The following is a 14423-nucleotide window of genomic DNA, read 5'->3' on the forward strand; positions in this document are numbered from 1 at the left end:
CTCAGCGGTACTTCCTGTCTGTTTTGTTTTGTGTTTTTTTTTTCCCCTCTCTACCGCTATCTCTCTCTAATATTGCTTCGATACGCAGGTTTGGTTTTCTCTCTCTCTCTCTCTCTTGGAAGTTTTTTTTTTTCAGTGGCTCCTAGTACCTCTCTCTGAACGCTAGTTTTATGCGCCGTCTTTCAGCGTGCTTCCACAGAAAATCCGATAAACCCGGAATTTAAGGTTCTGTAAAAACACGCCATTTGAAATAAGTCCATTTTAAGAGTTCATGTTTTCAACACTTCACTTTGCTGGCATCGACCTTTGAATTACACACGAATAAGTTTAATGCACCGATGACTTGCAAAGTAAGTCTATATCTTATCAATAAAGTTAAAGCTTGTCTCACAACAATGATAGCAAAAACCAAAAATTGCGTTGATTCCGAACATTGAAATGTAAAAGAGCATGTGTAAGTTTTTATTCCATCATGCCTTCGACCTCAGAGAAAGCCATACATTTTGAATGCATAACGGTTCATATTGTGACGTTCTTGAAACTTAAAGAGAGAGGAGTGAAAAGTACCGGTAAACTGCTTCTGAAGTTTTCGCTCTCGGAAACCGTATGTACCGGTAGGCCTACTTATAATATGCTGCTGGTAACAAAATATTAAAGTTAATTTGTTCAAGTATTGTGTAGGCCTACTTATAACATGCTGCTGGTAACAATTAAAGTTAATTTGTTCAAGTATTGTGCTTCCTGCCATGAATTCTCAATAAACTATCATTAAATTCATATTCACAAGTGTAGATCCTTCTGAGATAGCTATTACATCACGATTCTACTAAGAGAACGAGTATTTACTGGTCAAGATCTAATAAAGTAGATTTCCGATTTAGGCAACTTTACCGAGGAACGGACGGGGTATGTCTACAACAAACATTGGGGGCAGCAAATAACAGTGCTCGGATGAATGATGGTACATGGTGCAGGTGGAGCTTGTATGCTCATGACTTTTTCAACGCGACCATGCACAGTGGAGGTTGCGCAATGCGAGCAAAATCAGCAGGCTTACGCAAGAAAAGGCCTGCATGTCGTGTAGAGTCAAGCGAGAAGAACGGTCCATATCAGGCTTTATCAAGAAGAAATCTGACAACGAACTCCTTTAGTAACACATACGAAAATGGTGAGTATCAGCAATGATTGTAACTATGGTGGTTTACTGAAAATGTTGAATTCCCTCCAAAATATGATAGATTGAAAGTGGTGTTCGAAGGCATTGGCATTATCTAAGTCCCACTCGTTGAACATCGTGTTGGGTTTAACTTTACGATTCAGAGAACAATTTTAATTGCAGTTGCTATAAAACTGGCAGGAATACCTATTTCCTAATCATGTCTTTTAAATAATTGAAATTTCACCTATTGTCTGTGTAACTTTGAAATTTCATATTGAGAGTATTAAATAATGACATTCATTTATTCATTCAAGCGAAGCATATTATGGCATGGCACAACTCTAGTTCTACTAGAGTAACTGCGGCAGTGTGCGGCCGTGCAGCCGTTCGCGGCAGGTACAACATACACAGTAATATACCGCTAAACACAGCACTGCACTGTTACATGCACACTACACATATACTAACACACTAGCAATCAACGTAACCCAAACGATAAATTGGGCATGATCTCTGACGAAAGTGAAATTTTCTCACCTAAATGACAACATATCGCATCCAAAATGAAATTTTCGGTACTTCTTAACAGTTAAGAAACAATGGTCCAAGAAACTGGATTTTTTGTCGTTTTCTCGATGTTCATGGATTTTGAAAACATATCCTCACGTAAAATAGAACTTTCGCGAGCTGATGTGGGCCGCCATTTTTTTCGGAAAGTGGATGTCGCCATCGAAAAAAAATGAGAAAAACACGAGAAAGACATCAACAATACCGCCAGAATTGCGATCTTGTTTGCGGCCAATGCATGTGCGCCCGCTATTTTCACGTGCTTTCGCAATGGGAATTGGCGCTTACGCAATGTTCGCGAGACATGTGAAGGCGTTCAGCTAAAGATCGCGGAGCACGCGCGTATTGCATAGGGATTGTACATCGTGCCGCAAGCAGAAATACTACGTCGCATATCGCCCTTATCGGCGAAAATTGTACCGGGTTTTGCCTTGGTAAATCATGAAATTGCGTTGGTCAATGGTAAATTTCTTTTATGAAAACAATCGCGTTAATGAATAATCTTGTCTATGATATATGAAATGGTTGAAAATAATTTGCCTGATTTGTTTACAAGTTGGAAAAACCCTTAACAATGCTTAAACTGCCGCAAACGGGATATTTTACTCTAGTACTACCACCACTTACCAGTACAGTAGGCCTACCAGTACCACTACGCACTACTACTAGGGCTAGTCTAGTTAATTTAATGTTTATTAGACTGATCGGTTGCTTTAGCAGATTCGACCACAATGGCTCAATGTATGAAGTCCAACATTTGACTGCCTGCTAATATAGAAATCTATTTTTGTGCATGGTCGAATCATGGCACAGCTCAGGTCTCGGGAGGTCAAACCTTGGTACGGGTGCCCATACACTTATATCAACTGGTACTGTAAGAGTGGATATTTTCGCGCGAGTAATTTTTCACGCTTGGCAGGGTAAGATGAATTCCATGTGTTTTTGATGCCATGGAATTAGGACATTAATTATTGGAACATTTGACGTGCAAAAATATTTGTGTGCTTTTATTTTCGCGCTAGCTTCTGCGCTGGTTTGTGCACTTTAACAGTACTTTACATTTTAATCTTTAACCGAGATTATGAGTGAATGCTGTTGTTACACAGCAGTCGGGCTTCCAGTTCTTGTTCTTGCCTCTTGTGGTTTAGCCTCATCCTTTCTATTCCTTTCATTTCTCTGGTGTTATTTTCTGACAGTTTCTCTGGCTCTCTTCAATGCTGTCAACATTTTCGTCTACGTGTATGATAATCTGCCCCCCCAAGGAAAAACGCAGTATCTAACATTTTTGGCGATTTTCACTTTTTTGCATAAATATAGTCAGTGGGCAATCCTTCTTCATATGACATATTCAGATTTTTGAAAAAATGTTTGGAAAGCTACTTTTCCGTAACTGCCAAACGCAGTATCTACACTTAACTTGCACTTTCCCCAAGGAAAAACGCAGTATCTACATGATGAATATTTCCCCAAGGAAAAACGCAGTATCTACAAAGCTAGTCTTAATTACCAGACACTGTTATTTATATATGTGAATAATTTGCCGGTTGTTCTGTAATTTGAACGTAAATTACTTTCTTTAGATATACTTGCTCAATAATAAGACATAATGTTCAAAATATCTAACCGAAACAATACTGATTAGTAAATATTTTGATGAGATCGTGATCCTAATATAAAACACAGTGTGTGATTAAGACTAACCGAGTGCACATTAAACAATACAGCACAACACTGACAGCTTGCATATAGCTGCACTCTCAATGGGCCGGGCCCGGCCGGCTAGTCAGCATTTACAGTGTGAGTGTGTACTTGTCTTGGATTAAAACAAAATGTTGTCGCGGGGAAAATTACTCGTGAGCCTAGCCCTCAAGAAACATTTATCTGCAGATAATGAGTAAGTAATTCAAAACTATTTCAATATTGAAAGAATAAAGCTGATCGTTTGTCACACGAAGCGAGGTAAACACAAATGCATGTTTGTCACACGAAGCGAGGTAACGTTAGAGTTCTAAACACAAATGCATGTTTACCTCGCTTCGTGTGATTAACGATCAGCTTTTCTTTCATATGGTATTCTACCTCGATGATGAACATCTTTCGTACGATTTCAATATTAACTTGTTGTGAAGTAACTTTGATAGGCCTAGACCCTTGTCAAAATTCCTCAGGCTCCAAATCTGAAAGTTTCGTCGAAAGGCAATAGACCTAGGTGCCTAGATCTATTTGTGTTGTATCGGATAAACGTCGCTTTTATACTAACATGTTAGACCCTATAGGCCTACATCTAGGCCTAAGTCCAAGTCTAAGACTTGTCTAGACAGTAACGTTTGAGTCTTGCGTCTCTTTTCTAACGTTAGACTTAACGTTAATCAGAACTTTCAGGGTCCGTATTCCGAAAGTCTAAAGAAAGATGTAGGTTAGTGTAGGACTAAAATAGGCCTACTCTACGGCAGGCCTGTTTATAAAACTAAGAAAGAAGTCTAAGACTAAAACTTAACCACTCAGAATCCTCAAAATCTAACACCGCTAGTGAAGTGTCAATGTTCAATTAGCTACTCCATACCATACTGTCTTAAAATTACATAGACAGAGATCTAGTTGAAAATAGATTATGTGAAAAATAGGTAGGGGCCTAGACCGGTAATCTAAGGGCTTAGACTAAACCTTCTGCAGTTCTAACGTTAGGCTATTTTTTTTTCTGTGAGTATCGTGCATAGCCTGAGGCTGTAGACTCGTGTAGCCTGCTACGTAGCCAGCCTAGAATAACCGATATAAAAACTAGACCTAGTCTAGATCGATCTAGGTCCAGACATCCGATTTAGATTTATTTTGGTCTAGACAGACTCTAGCCTAGACTGTACAGATCTACCGTTAGATCTAACGTTAGTATTCTAGATGCTAACGTTAGCGGCTAGGCCATATCACATTACAGCCCTGGCAAGCTTCATATTTATAAACGCGTAACGTTTACAGCAAGAGCGGTCTGGGAATGTAAGCAAAACGTTCCAAGAACGATCTGTTGAAGCCTCCTCTGTAATCAGGGCATAAATGGGGGATGGAGGATGCATCCCCCAGGGCCAGAGGTTGAGGATGGTGCATCATGAATACTTGTACAATGATGTATAGAACTGTCTACATGCATACATAATTATGGCAGTCATTCCGCTGTAGATACTGCGTTTTTCCTTGGGGAAATACGTTCCATTGTAGATACTGCGTTTTTCCTTGGGGAAATCAGTCAATTGCATGGGGTTTCCCCAAAGTATCTACATTTTCATTAATAACTTAAAAACAAAACAAAATCACAAAATGATATTTTCCAGGAAAATTGGTAGCTAGATAGACTAAAATTCCACAATGAAGGAATTTTTCAAAAGAGTATATTTTCCAGGGGCTTTGGCAAAAACATAAAATGGTGAATATCTCGGTTGTTGAGAAATGGAGCTGGATGTAGATACTGCGTTTTTCCTTGGGGGGGCAGTAATATGAAGCTGAAATGTTGGTTTCTCCATGCTCGGTCCAGTCCGATTTGAAAGTGATCACTAAGGGGGCATTGACCACATTCTCTGGCAGAGAATTCCATTCATATATTATGCGTTGGCTTAAGGTTTCTTGTCTTTCATGGTCTTGCACCTGTTGTTGGTGAGCTTCAGTATGCCCCCTTGTATTGGAAGTATACTGTATAACCTGCAGCATATTCGAAGAAGGCATTACTTGGGATTCTGTCCAGGCCATGGATGATCTTATATGCCTGGATCATGTCTCCTCGTCTCCTTCAGTATTCAAGGGAAGGAAGGTTGAGCGTCTGCAGTCTTTCTATGTATGGCAAGGTCTGGTTGTCAGCAGGCAGGTTGTCAGAGATCACTTATTCATTACCAACTAGTTGATTACATTATTTAGACCTTCAGGTTTCCAACTTTTTCATATGAGATGATGAGAAACCTCTTGAGTAACCTCAAACATGAAAGAGCATAATTCTGAGAGGAATTCAAAGTTTATATGATGAAAATTGGTTTTCAAATGGCTGAGATATCCAAACATTCAATCTTGATAAAATGTGGGACCCACCTTTTATTAGGATGAATTTGTTTTGCTCTGTTCCTGGATATCTCAGCTATTAGAAAACTGATTTTCATCAAATAAACTTTATATTCCTCTTTGAATTGTATGTTTTTGACATTTCAGAAGTTGATTTTAAGTACAATGTATGTCGCAAAAAGTTAAAACCTGAATCCTCATATCAACCAAAACTACACCATCCTTTTAAAGTGAGAAAAAGTCCACTAGAGCATTCTTGTGACATTTTCCATTTAAAATAGGCAGAAGGCAAAGTCAGTGTCCACAACTCATCCATGAATTCATTTGAGAAAGGATCATAGTTTCCCCCATCAGCTGGCATCGAAATACTTAAATCTTGATGAGTTCCCACTTTGTAGAGATTTATCATCAGAACCACGATAGGCACATAGAATTTGTTAAAAGATGATGGTAATGTTTTGCATACATTGCATTTGCTCTATTTCCACTAGGCATCGTCGCTGATTGTAGCTGGACTTGGGCTTGCAGCCGCAGCATATCTAGGTAATATCACCAAGCATGGGCCCTTGTTCTGTGCCTCATTAATGTTTGTCTTGTTGATTCATATTTTGTCACTGCTCTAAGGCATTATGGACTTAGAGGACCTGGGCCCTGTTTTATGAAGAGTTAAAGTTGATTTTAAAGTTGATTTCAGCTGCAAGTCTATGGCAGCTTGTGTGGTAAGGAAATTTAAAATCGATTTTATCTTTTGATAAAACGGGGCCCTGATTGTATGCTAAAGTATGTCCATTGTATTCACCTTTCTTTCTCTTTGGCAGTTGGAGGGATGTTCATGATTTTTACTGATTAACAGAACATTTAATGATCATCTTTGTTCAAATGAATTGGTATTCAATAAAAACAATCAGGTAGTAGACTTTCATCTACTGTGATATAAAAGGCTAAGGACTAAAGGCAACTGCCATTCTATTTATTCTGTAGATAGCATTTGTACCACAGTTTCATGTCTCAAATCTTATTGCAATCCACTTTACACGTAGTAGTATATAAAATAGCAAAGAATTATCAAGTGCCATGTTGTTGATACCATGCCAGCGCAAGATGTGTCATGCTGGGGAAGAGGATTTTGATTGAAATATTATGATATGGCATTGCAGGGAGGCTAGCTCTACAGTCTGGGAAACTTGTTCAACAGAATGCCAGCAAGATGCCAAAGTTTGTAAGTATCATGATGGAAATTTATGTTTGCCATATATTTCATTACCTTTACTATGTGGCAAAGGCTTCGTGTGTGGACCGTCATCTGTTTGAACATTCACTGGAATTAGTCTCATATGCATGTTCTCAGGCCTGAGCATAGAAGATTTTATTGTTTTTGTTCATGGATTTGTTTGTAAAGCAAAAGAAATGAATGTACACCATTGGACGTTATCTGTTATCAAAAGCAGTAGATTATTATGGCAGTTGATTTTTAATGCAACCTTCAACAACGACATTTCCTCTTTCTCTCATGTCATTACAATAGAAAATGAATTCGCACTGTATCTATTTGTATGCATGTTTTAGTGCATTATTATGCAAAAGTTGGTCATATATCTTTATTTCTCCTGATATAAAGAATTACTGATTTTTTAATGTATATACATGTATGTACAGTGACAATTGTGAAAAATTTGAATGCACTTTCTGATCTGTAAAAGCCAGATATAAACAGACAGACAGACACACACACACACACAGCCTCCCCCCCCCAAAAAAAAAACAAAAAACAAAAAACAACAACAACCCAAGGCCCACAATGGTCTCCATTTTTGTATCAACTATTTAAAGGAACTGTTTACCATAGGGAGCAGTGATTTAAAAAAAAAAAAAAGAATTTTCCAGATATCGTATTCGATGCATATATGTAGGTCACTTATATCACAAAACATCCTACCACGTAAACATTTTGCAATAAAGACTTAGAAATGAGATATCACTATTTTTCTCACTAAACCATAACTGTAGACGGTTTAGTCTAGAAACATCTTTATTGTAATTGTTCACATTTTGTATATTCAACAATACTTATCATTAATTATACTGCTTCAAATTTTTACATTGGTTGTTTCTATCCCTAACTCACATTTTAGAACGATTTTGAAACACTAAAGCTGACTTTATGTTTCATCTGCAAATGGTAAATTATGCCTTTATGTTTATTTATGACAAAGTGAAATGAACTTTTAATTTACACACACTGAACTAGTTATTATACTTGAATTATCATTATCATTATCATGATATATACATGTGTCTTTTTGTTCCTTCGTCCAGAATTTCAACACATACTACAAGGGAGGATTTGAACCAAAAATGTCCAAAAGGGAAGCCAGTCTTATTCTTGGTGTCAGGTGAGTCTCCTTGAATACGGTATGTCCCCTCACCCCCCCCCCCCCCCCCCCAAAAAAAAAAAACCAAAACAAAACAAAACAAAACAAAACAAAACAACAACAACAACAACAATTACAACAGGACCCTCCACTACGATAACTTTGAAAATGGGCAATCAATCCATATGCAATTTCAGAGTACAAAATTATAAGTTATTCCCAACGTCTTACAGAAAAGCTCATCCAATTTACTTCAGTGGTCAATGAAAAATGAGGATCTTTGTAGAGCTTGTCAGGAATTCCTTCCCTCCAAGTCGTGCTATTGCTTAAATCTCAGTTCCAAGAGCATCCAAGTGCTGAACTTGGAAGAAACAAACCCATGACATTTTTTTACAATGATCCCTATTTTTGAATGGGGTTTTCTGCAAAATGTAGGTAAGAAGTTATACATGTAGTTTCTTTCCATCAAATAGCGTTCAGATTGTTTCATCATTTTGAAAGTCATTAGTGCAAACATCAGATTGTATGTTTGTTTGTTTGTTTGTTTGTTTGTTTTTTGTGGGGGGGGGGGGACATACTGTACATGCACTTCTCTGTTGCCAAACAATCTAGAGACTACAGGGGTAGATCTATTTTAACTGGAGGAAAGGTTTGTGGTTAATACTGACATACATTGTAATGAATTGTATGTTAAGGGTAGCAATTATTCTCCCTGTTTTCTGAAAGTTTCTAGTGAAGTGCTCTTTCTTTATGCTAGAAAAGTGTTTGGGTTTTTTTTTTAGTGGAATTTTCTTTAAATATTTTCTTTATATTGTTGTCCACACATACCCCATAATCTCTGGTAGTCTCCTCATCCAGCAGTTCCAACACCAAAATCTTCATAACTTTTGTATCTATGGTCCGATTTTCCTCAGACTATCTATGATGTGTTCTATTAATGTTGCTGCTTTCACTCAATCCACATTGCTCTTTGGGTTTAGATTCCCTTGAAGGTTCTTATCAGCTATGAATTCAAGCTGATAGTGAGTGGCTGTCTAGATTGCCGGATTACAACATGTGTTGGTCAACCTTGGTAGATATGAAAAAACATGCAGTTTTGCAGATATGGAGTGTTTGTTCTCTGAGGCTACTCTTCAAGTTTTCCATGACTGAAGAAAACATCTGCTCCGAAAAACAGAATTTCTTGTTATGAAGTTAACAGTGACATATAAAACACACCTATTGTGTGATACATGTATCTTTAATATCAAAGCCCTAGATATACAGTATGATTGTGAATGAAACCTGCTTGTTTGCCTGCTTGAAGCTACTGCATTTATTTGAATCTTGTGTTTGTTCGTCAGTGCATCTGCAAACAAGAGCCGGGTTCGTGAAGCACACAGAAGGATCATGCTCCTAAATCACCCAGATAAAGGTAAGATGCAGACATTAAGGGGGGGGGGGGGGAATTAACAGGTTGTTTGATCTAAAAAGTTAGCAAACTCTGTATGTCATTTCTTCTGTGTGGAACCACTTTATTGCTCCAGTCAAATCACATGGACCTAACCAAACTGATCCGTGAGACAAAACTGAAAGAGTATTGAAGTACCTTTCTATAGCTCTTCGCTGTTTGGAATGAGCAATTTCGGTATAGGTGAGACTTTAAAATGAAGTTTCCTCAAACAGAAATGATTAAAGGGGAAATCTAGTCCATATATGAGATAGTCTGATAAGAAAGAGTAAAATATTACAAGTTCAATTCTATAAATTTGATCAAAATTGGACAAAAAATAAGGAAGTTATGACGTTTTGAAGTTCTGCTATTTTTGGGAGAAACATTTTTTGAACAGTCAATATGAATATGCAAATGGCAAAGTGAGCCTGTCATACCCTCACAACTTACCATATAGTTTGTACATAAAATTTAAAAATTTTTCATTCAAACGCAATTATGCCCGAGGCTCAAATCCTCATATATCTAACTGATCACTATTCTGAAGTTATTCAACCAGGGATAATGCCATTTTTCAGACTTCAAGGACAGAAACATTGATTTTTTTTCTTTTTTTTTGGTACACAATCAGTGGAAAATTGTGAGGGTATGACATGGTTAGCTCACTCATTTGCATATTCATACCCACTGTACAAGAACTGTTATGGAGAATTTATCAAAACTTCAAAATTTCATAAGTTCCTTATTTTTCATCCGATTTCAGTCAAACTTTTACTGTTGAACTCGTAAAATTTTACTTTTTTAAAAGACTAACTTATATTTGGACTGAATTTCCTCTTTAAGGTTAAGCAGTCTCTCTCCTTCCATTTATTCATCTTTCAACTCTTTTTAAGTCATCTGTAGAAAAAAAAAATCAACTATAAGTAACAAACACTGTTTGTATTCAGATAATCCCCAAATGCTGGCACCTTTTCTATAGACAGTGATGTGCAGTAATTATATTTTTTCTTTCTGTTTCCAGAGTATTTGTACTCTTCAGCTAGAAAGGGAGAATGTGATCAATGGAATTATACTTCAGTTCAGGCACTACTGAATAAAGTTCTGAAACTTGGGAGCTGATAAACGTAGCCATTTAAGTGACGAATAGTCATCAATTCATGCGCTGGTGCTTACTGTCCGGAGAAAGATATATGATCAGATTAAAGATAGTGAAATGAAATAATGACCCCAGTTGGATATCACTCAAGTTGATATGATCCCAGGGGAGGATCCAGGAATTCTGTAGAAGGGGGGGGGGGGGGTCCATCCTCCCACAGTAGGGAGACTTTTTTTATAAGTATGTTGGTCATCGTGCGATTTCATGAATACGTTTGGTACATTGTATTAAAAAAGTAAATGAATATAAAGGGGGATGTGCCTGGTGTTCCCCACCCCCCTGGATCCGCCACTGGATCCTGATGAGCAACAGTGTGTGAATTTGCATACCATTGAGTATTTTACCAAGGGATTCCAAGTTGACAATTAAATGAAGAGTAAATTCACTTTAAGCAAAAAGTAATAGTCTTCACACAGCCAGATAGAATATGAGAAAGAGATCAAATTTTAAGGTTGGGAATTGGAGATATTAAGAGCAGTTACTTCATCACTTCATTACTGTTCTGGGTGAACAGGACAGACACTACATTTACAATCAGCATTCTTTGTTTGTGGTCTGTGTTTAGAGAAATCTCATTGTGATGGATCTGATGGAAGTGAACTTAAATATGGAGTGCACTCTTTCAGTAGACCCACACATTGGAATCTTTATTTGAATGCTACTCTTTTCTCTTTTCGCCCTGCATTTTTTTACCTCCCAGGTGGCTCGCCATACATTGCTGCAAAAATCAATGAAGCGAAAGACTACTTGGAGAGCCAAGGAAAGAAGTTATGAGGCTCAGCGCCATTCCTTGCTTGTGGTGCCAAAGATCCTACACACTACGTAAGATGGCCAACTCTCCTGATTTTACACCGCTGCTGGTGAAACGGAAGTGGCTGTCACCCGCTAGCATTGAACGTGTATAGATCGAACAAGCATTAGCCTTTTGCAAAAGCAGCTTGAAATAATTTGTAGAAGTGCACAGCCACAGTGAGTGTAGGAACCTGCGAGCGGAGCTGAGCGAGCTGTATGCAAGTCTACCGCTCGCTGTGACCAGGGAGGTGTGACAAAAACTCACTGTGCACAGTCTTTCGGAAATCAAAATAATGATAAACCTGCTGATGTTTTGGTGTAACTATTGATGCAGTTTAATGCACTGCACCAATTCTTAGGTTTACTCATTATTCTTTAAAGAAAATTCCTTCTTTCTTGTCTTGTAGCCTGTCTTGGTCCTACACAAACATATTGGGAAAGTACAGCTCACCTGGAAACTTTCCCCGCTCATCGCTAGTTGGCGCACTCCTTACAAATCCCACAATTCCAAGCGGCAGCGTTTCACTTTTCAACTGAGAGGTGACCATCTTATAGTGTGTAGGATCTTTGGTGATGCAAATTTACTTTGAAATGGGATTGGACTCTCAAAGAATTTGACATCAAAGAGAAACTGAGAGATTTATTTATGAAGATCTTCCAGCTCATGACAGATGGAAGGAGAGCCTGATCAAGTGGAATTATTCCAGTAGCTTGATGAAGTGTTGGAATGATAAGCTGAAATGGTGTCCACAGGTGGACGGACTACAAGCAGGATTATGGCAGTGCTGTCTGTTCTCACTTGTTTCTTCATTTTAAGATGATTACACTCTGCATTTCTGGAAGTGAAATTCACGATCATTATTTGTTTACAATGATTAAAAAAAAAGAATGTATTTAAGATGAAATCTGCTCTGTGAGAGAATGTGTTCCGATAAACAGGTGCATAATGATATACCCCCAAAGGAAAAAAACAAAACAAAACAACAACAACCCTGTAAACAAGTGCCTCTGCACTCTTCCTAACATACACATGTAGTACATGTTACCAGTTGTAACCTCTAAATGACAGCCCCATGAGCTTTGAGCACTCTCTGATAAACTAAATTGTATCAAATTGTGTAAACAAGAAATCTGCTAGTGACTGAAAGTACAGGGCTTAACACTAATGGTTTTCTCTTGGGGCCCGTTCAGGCCACTGAAATCCCTGACCATTGAATTTTTGCTGCCTAAAAAGAAATGTAGTGATCTAAAATTAAAGAAAATCTGAAAATTTATATCAAATTTTAGAAGACCGATAAGGCCACCAAAAGATAGTATTTTTGAAAATTTGGTGGCCTGTCATCAACTTTTAGTGGCCCTTGGCCACCGGGCCACTGCCAATCTGATTGGCTGAGTGCAGATTCATCATAGAAATGCGGCAGTTGTTACTGATACCAAGTTTTATGAAACGCGACCCTGGAGTCTGATTTTTGTCATTTTTACAGTCATTGCAACGAAACTTTAGACAGGTATACACTTGTTTGGTTGTATTCTTTTTTTTTTTTTCATCCAGTTTAAAATGCTGTGGATGGCATTTGAAAGCTTTTAAAGTTGTCACCAAAGTGCACCAAATGAATTACGTGTACTTGAAATTTACTGCTTTTTTGTCTCCAGATGGTATCAGGTAGAATTCATCCACATGAACACTTAAATTCGATACTCTGTTCTTGTACACGTTTCTTAGTGTTCATGTAGGTAATTGCCTCCATTACCTTGGCGATTTTTTAGTGGCTACTGGATTTGAGCTACATTTGCGTGCAAAACAACGCTTATACTTTTGACTATGAAATCCACAATAGCTTGATTGTTCTAACATTCTGCCAGCAAACGTAATAAATAAGACATGTGCTTTCCAATTCCTATGTTCTTAAGAGCGGTATATCTTCAAGAAATGAATGATATGACATCAGCACTTCGTTTTAATGTACATGTGTATTTATAAATTCTCATTGTGTTAGAGACCTTTTCCTCTTAAAACCAGGAAACTTGTGGAATCCAACATACTTGAAATAAATGAGAAGAAAAAAAAAAGAATGCACAAATTTCCATCTTATATCTTGTCACTGAACTCAGAAATACTTTGATCTTTAGCTATCAATGCGTTTTTTTATAAAATAAAAATTGTGAGGGCATGACTGTTACATCATCAATTCGCTCATTTGAATATTCATATTGACTGCTCAAGAAATGTTTTCCTAAAAAAAATGTGAAATTTATAAAATATCATATCTTCCTTATTTCTTATTCGATTTTTGTCATTTTTGGAACGCTCTTTAGGATTCTCTTTCCTCTTTCTTTTCCAATTGCTTTTATATATGTATATATGCTGTATATGTATATATATATATATATACTGTAAAACGAGAAATTTTCGGGTGCATTTTAATTTCGCGAATTTCGCGAGCGCCAAAATTCGCGAAATTAAAATGCACGCGAAAGCTTTTGTCTACACTACATGCATTGAATGCCAGTAGCAATTCGCGAAAATTTCATGCCACGAAAAAGGCTTTCGGCTCCAATTCGCGAAAATTTCATGCCGCGAATATTTCATGTTTTACAGTATATATATATATATATATATATATATATATATATACAGTACATATATATATATACATATATTATACACACAAATATATATGTATATATTTCTCTCTCTCTCTCTCTCTCTCTCTCTCTCGGATTTCCGTTTTAACTGCCAATCAAAGAAAATAGCGGGTGTGTCTTGTTTGCACTCTTTGTTTGTACAGCTGTCAGTAGTCGTGTGCGATTTCCTGTACACTGGCCAACCACCTACAGCGGCTGAACCTAAGACTAGACGAGCTTTGATCAACATCACTGGTACTTCGACCATTTTTGACGTAGTTG

The 14423-nt window shown here is 37.5% G+C and overlaps 1 protein-coding gene across 1 annotated transcript; it reads left to right on the forward strand.

Moving 5' to 3' along the window:
• The first annotated feature begins 1016 nt into the window (after window positions 1-1016).
• LOC140244261 (mitochondrial import inner membrane translocase subunit TIM14-like) lies at window positions 1017-13589 on the forward strand. Its single transcript, XM_072323900.1, has 6 exons — window positions 1017-1168; window positions 6256-6307; window positions 6922-6983; window positions 8081-8157; window positions 9480-9550; window positions 11425-13589. The coding sequence occupies exons 1-6, from the start codon at window positions 1166-1168 to the stop codon at window positions 11496-11498; spliced, it is 339 nt and encodes a 112-aa protein (XP_072180001.1). The 5' UTR covers window positions 1017-1165; the 3' UTR covers window positions 11499-13589.
• The last annotated feature ends 834 nt before the right edge of the window (window positions 13590-14423 follow it).

The sequence above is a fragment of the Diadema setosum genome, chromosome 21 (genome assembly GCF_964275005.1).
Source record: "Diadema setosum chromosome 21, eeDiaSeto1, whole genome shotgun sequence".
NCBI classification, from domain to species: domain Eukaryota; kingdom Metazoa; phylum Echinodermata; class Echinoidea; order Diadematoida; family Diadematidae; genus Diadema; species Diadema setosum.

Bases quoted from the DNA above. Each gene is read 5' to 3' on its own strand.
- LOC140244261 (XM_072323900.1), top strand. The intron at 6,984-8,080 runs GTAAGTATCATG...TCCTTCGTCCAG, and splicing joins CCAGCAAGATGCCAAAGTTT to AATTTCAACACATACTACAA. The intron at 8,158-9,479 runs GTGAGTCTCCTT...TTTGTTCGTCAG, and splicing joins AGTCTTATTCTTGGTGTCAG to TGCATCTGCAAACAAGAGCC.